This window comes from Quercus lobata, chromosome 2, assembly GCF_001633185.2.
Source record: "Quercus lobata isolate SW786 chromosome 2, ValleyOak3.0 Primary Assembly, whole genome shotgun sequence".
Taxonomy (NCBI): domain Eukaryota; kingdom Viridiplantae; phylum Streptophyta; class Magnoliopsida; order Fagales; family Fagaceae; genus Quercus; species Quercus lobata.
Genome location: NC_044905.1, coordinates 84,678,166 through 84,683,037, shown reverse-complemented (window position 1 = coordinate 84,683,037; position 4,872 = coordinate 84,678,166). Strand labels below are relative to the sequence as shown.

The following is a 4,872-nucleotide window of genomic DNA, read 5'->3' as shown; positions in this document are numbered from 1 at the left end:
ATGTCTATATATATATATATATAGATATATATATAATATAATATAAAACTTTATACAAAGACATGGGTAAAAATGTCATAGAATCAGTTACTTCCACAGGACCATATATTACCCTTGACAACTCAGGTCCGAATGAAAATTCAAAGATTCAAAAGGAAGAAAAGGAGACACAGATTTTCATCATGGATGAACTATGAACATTTGACATGAGAGAAAGAAAGAGATTGCCAAAACTGTAGTGTTGCTTTCACAGCATTTTCAAGCATGTGAAGCATTTCATTGTTTTAAATAATTTGTGGAAGCAACCAAAACTGATTTGGCAACAATATTTCTCTATGATTGCTACTTAATAACAACAAAAAACAAATCAATAGCTCTTCATGACTTGGCTTGAGGAGTGTGGTACTGTGGCTTACTTCTACTTCAATTCATGGAAATCTCTTATTTAGAACATTGGTGAATCAGAAGGGGATGAATTCACCAAATTAAGAATGCTATTCCAATAATTCTTGTTATCTTCATAGTAGTCACTGCCACCAGCATTGTCTGAATCACCTCCTCCATCTGATGAACTCCTATCATCAGAATTGTTAAGCAAAAGATTAGTGAACCCATCTTCTCCCACAATATGTCCACCATCAGTACTCCATGTGCTAGTTTCCATGGAAATTGACATGTCATGTAGGCTAGTAGCTCTAAAAGTACACAATGAATTACTTTCATGATTATTATTCTCCATGCCCTCTTTGTATTCAAAGCCTTTCCAATCTTGTTCACCTTCTTCTTTAACAATTCCAACCGCTGAATTAGAACCTGAAGTAGCGCCACCAACAAACTCAATCACAGGCATTGAATTCTCACCAACCGATCCACCAGTCATAGTCGGTGGCACATTCTCTGAAAATGTTAGTGTTGAAGTGGGAGACTCAAGGTCACTATTGCCAATTCCTGTTGCTACAAGACCACCATTGCCTTCACTTGATTTAGACCACGCACTAGTACCATTCCAACCTTTTAGTACATTCAAAGACCTTGAAGTCATAGGCTGAGCTGAAGTGGAAGCAGAAGATGAAGAAGCATGATTGGCAAGCTGATGATGTTGTTGGTTGAATGAATGTGAACGCAGCTTTGATTCTCTAACAAGTCTTGCTTCAGCTTCAAGCCTAGCACTTTCCCACTGAGCCATGTGACTAAGATTTGCTGCATTCTTGGTTTGACCATCATTAGAGAGTAAGGTATCATTTTTGGGCTTGTGGGTCGAAGGGTCAATCCCCATTTTGGCTAACCTTTTCTTAAGATGTGTATTCCAATAGTTCTTGATCTCATTATCTGTTCTCTTAGGCAAGTGAGTAGCTATCGCCGACCACCTAAGGCCAAGACAACAAAGATCTCAAAAAACACAAATAGAAAAACCCTAGAAATTATCTAGTACAAGCAATTATCAATATTGTTTTGAAGCATCTAATTAAAGACAAAAGGCACACTCTGATCATCGGCATGTGTACAAGAAAGAAACCTCAGTTTCTATGACATGTTGAGGAAAAAAACAAATGAAATTAAAGATCCTTTTCAGTTATATTATGTTCATTTTCTTTTTGGCCATGAAGATTCTCTGGGTTCAAAGATAACCCATTTAATAAAATTGGGTGTCAGAAGATAAAAAATTTATGGAAATTACAGAAATCATATTTTGAAATCTGGGTCAAAATAGGAATTTGGGTTGGTGATAGGACGGAGTGAGTAGTGGTTGAGGAAATTGAGAGAGGTCATTACATTTAAAGTATGTAGTATTGGGGTGAATAAATTCAAATAGAAGAAAAAATTTAGTTTGCAGTAGAAAAACCAAACTAAGAAAAGCACATAGTACATTTGGTTGTAACAAAAGAAGATAAGACTAAGATGAAGCATTGAAATTTTTTATTTATCTTTTTTCAGAAGGAAAATTTTAAAACTATTACCAATTTTACCGAAAAAGTTAATCTACTAAAATTTGAAACACTAGAAGCAATTGTACCATACTAACCACAAAAAGTAGAACCCACTAGCTAGGTTTTTTATGATAAGAAAAAGGTAGCTAGCATGGCTAAAGTTAATTAACACAAAATAATTGCTCAAACAACAAATGTTGATATATTTACAAGATTTTTTTTTACCTGTTCCCTAAGAGGGCATGAAGTTGAATGATGGTTTGCTCTTCTTGCAAACTGAACTTTCCTCTCTTAATATCAGGTCTAAGATAATTAGTCCATCTCAGTCTACAGCTTTTCCCACACCTTTGAAGTCCTACAAACATAAACAAAGATGTCAAAGTCTACAACAGTGAACTAAATAAGCTTAAAACCTTTTACTATTATTTATGTCAACTACAAATTAAGAACTAATGAAAGCAAATTAATCACCAGCTTTTGCAGGCAAGGCACGCCAGCTTCCATGGCCATGTTCTTCAATATAAGCTAGGAGCTTTTGATCTTCTTCTGGTGTCCATGGTCCTTTCTTCAAGCCCACCTTTTCACAACATGGTGACCTACCCATTTGGAAGTGGAACTCAGAAAAGTGGGTAACTAGTTTTTGCTTTCCTTTATATAATACTAAGAGTTAGAGACACTAAAGTTTTGTTGAGATAAAAAGAAAGAAAGAGAAGGGTTTGTGTTTATAAATGAAGAGATGGGCAGAGAAGAAAGGTCAGCGACATAAATGTAATGAAGGAATTAATATCACCATAGTATATATAAAACTTGCATGCCAAAAGTGCCCTTAACTTCCAACTGAATTTTGCGGCATATTCTATGTTGTAACCTTGTATCCAATAGTGCAAAAAAGTACTTAAATTTTTAATTTTAATTTTTTTTTAATAATAGTTTTGTGTTGTACACTGTTAGCTTTTGTTTTTTCTTGCAAGAAATGGATATGGGAGATTCAAACTCATCAATTTGTTCTTATCGAATCAGACAATACCATTGAAATACAATGTCTTGACTTGTTTTAAGATTTTCTATTAGGATTTAACGATTTTGAATTTTCTACTAATAGAATTTACTTATTTATCAAGAAAAGTTAAATGATTTCATTCTCTTTTTACATAATAATAGATTACGTTACTTCTTTTTTTTATTTTTTTATTTTTTTTTATACAGATTACGTTACTTTTTAAACGAACCAAAGAAAATAAGTTGGAAATTTATAGTCATGAGTCTCCTGATGACCTTTTTCAAGGGAGAAGCCTCCAAGAATTAATGGTTTTTGGCTATGTGCGGTTTTACTATAACTTATGATGATGACTTTTACTTCCTAATATGACCCATTTCAATTCGGTTGATCTATAAATAGTATTACGTACCTATTAGACAAGAATACAGTTTACTACAAAGTGTTATGTGCAAGAAAATAAAATTTTTAAGTACTCCCGAAATATAGTAAATGGATATTTCATTTTATTACATTCATGATGGATTCACCATGAATTTAATGAACGAATCCCACCATAAATGTAAGAGGAGAAAGCATTATTTTCTATGCTGCAGGAGTACCTAATAATTACGGGCAAAAATGCAATTTTTTTTTATTTCTTTAAATTTCCATAATTGTTAGCAGCTGTTAAGTGAATCGTGCAATGAAACAGTAATTAACGAAGGGTAGTTGGGGCATGAACTTTGAGTACCAAACACACAACATAGGCTTCCAAATAATTTCACTTCAGCTTTGTTAATTTTTGTTAATAAATTACACTATCTCAAACCCACTATCTCATAGTTAACTTATTATCATGGAAGAAGAAAGTACTATTTGAATTAATATAACTCCACGGTCCCCTTTAGGCTTGTTATTTGAGTTAAATACAAGTTAAATTATGAAAGTATGAAGTGGGTCTTAAATTGGCTAGGTTGAAGTGATATTTTGATGTCTCTCATTTTTATAATTTTTTAAAAATGAGTTGTTTAAAAAAGCTAAACTAGGTTTTGAAAAATAACACTTAAAAAAAGAAGTGATTTTAGCCAAACGGGCACAAGTCTTCTTTAGATCCCAGGTTGTTGACCCAAAATCAATCCCACCTAATGAAACTTATAATAGACAAAACCTTATCTAGGTTTTGATTATTAGGTCTTGGAATGGACCGACATTAACTTTGCCAAAACAAAAAGAGGAAGTATTCTCTTTGATAATATAACATAGCCGACTGCACCGTCTATAGGTCCTTATCATCATATGCAGCAAAGCAATCATAGCCATTCAATCCTTATCATATAAACAAATAAATAAACATAACACTCTAAGCCATTAATCTTGACTGACTACATTCTTCAATTTGATCAGAAGCAGGCAGGGTCTGATAAGAGTGATGCTGCTTATGAATACATGATTGCTCAATCAGACTACTCCCAAAAACACGTGTGATTTCCAAAAATAGTGTTTCAAAGATGTGATGTCACTTGTTCAGGTACACTTACTAAGCAAATGAATTATTCGTTAAAAAAACACACACACACACATGCTAGTGAGCAAAATTTGATCTTATTCTTTCTCCCCTTCGTTTCTGTCAAAAAAAACTTATTCATTGTACAATAAGTAGTAACACTTTCACTCTGTTAGTTTGTTTAGACCAAAGGCAGAGCCATGATTTGACTTTAGGGGGGGGGGGAATTACATTTGACATCACATTTATGAACGTGCAAGCGAACACACACACACACACACATATAGTATTTGAGATCAATTTGCAAAATAACAATTCAATTCGTTCGTGTGTATATTAAGCAATATTTGAATGCAAGAAAATTCAAAATAAAATAACATTTTCATTATATTATTTATCTATTAGGGGTTTATTTACATAAAAAAAATCATTTTGAAATTGTAATTATAAAAATGTTATAT

At 32.9% G+C, this 4,872-nt stretch overlaps 1 protein-coding gene across 1 annotated transcript; it reads right to left on the bottom strand.

Annotated features, from left to right (window-relative positions):
• Positions 1 to 231: 231 nt before the first annotated feature.
• On the bottom strand, positions 232 to 2,698 carry LOC115976905 (transcription factor MYB106-like). The gene is made up of 3 exons (XM_031098449.1): positions 2,400 to 2,698; positions 2,154 to 2,283; positions 232 to 1,367 (listed from the first exon to the last, which is right to left on the bottom strand). Exons 1-3 carry the CDS (start codon positions 2,530 to 2,532, stop codon positions 446 to 448), a joined length of 1,185 nt encoding a protein of 394 aa, XP_030954309.1. The 5' UTR covers positions 2,533 to 2,698; the 3' UTR covers positions 232 to 445.
• Positions 2,699 to 4,872: the final 2,174 nt, after the last annotated feature.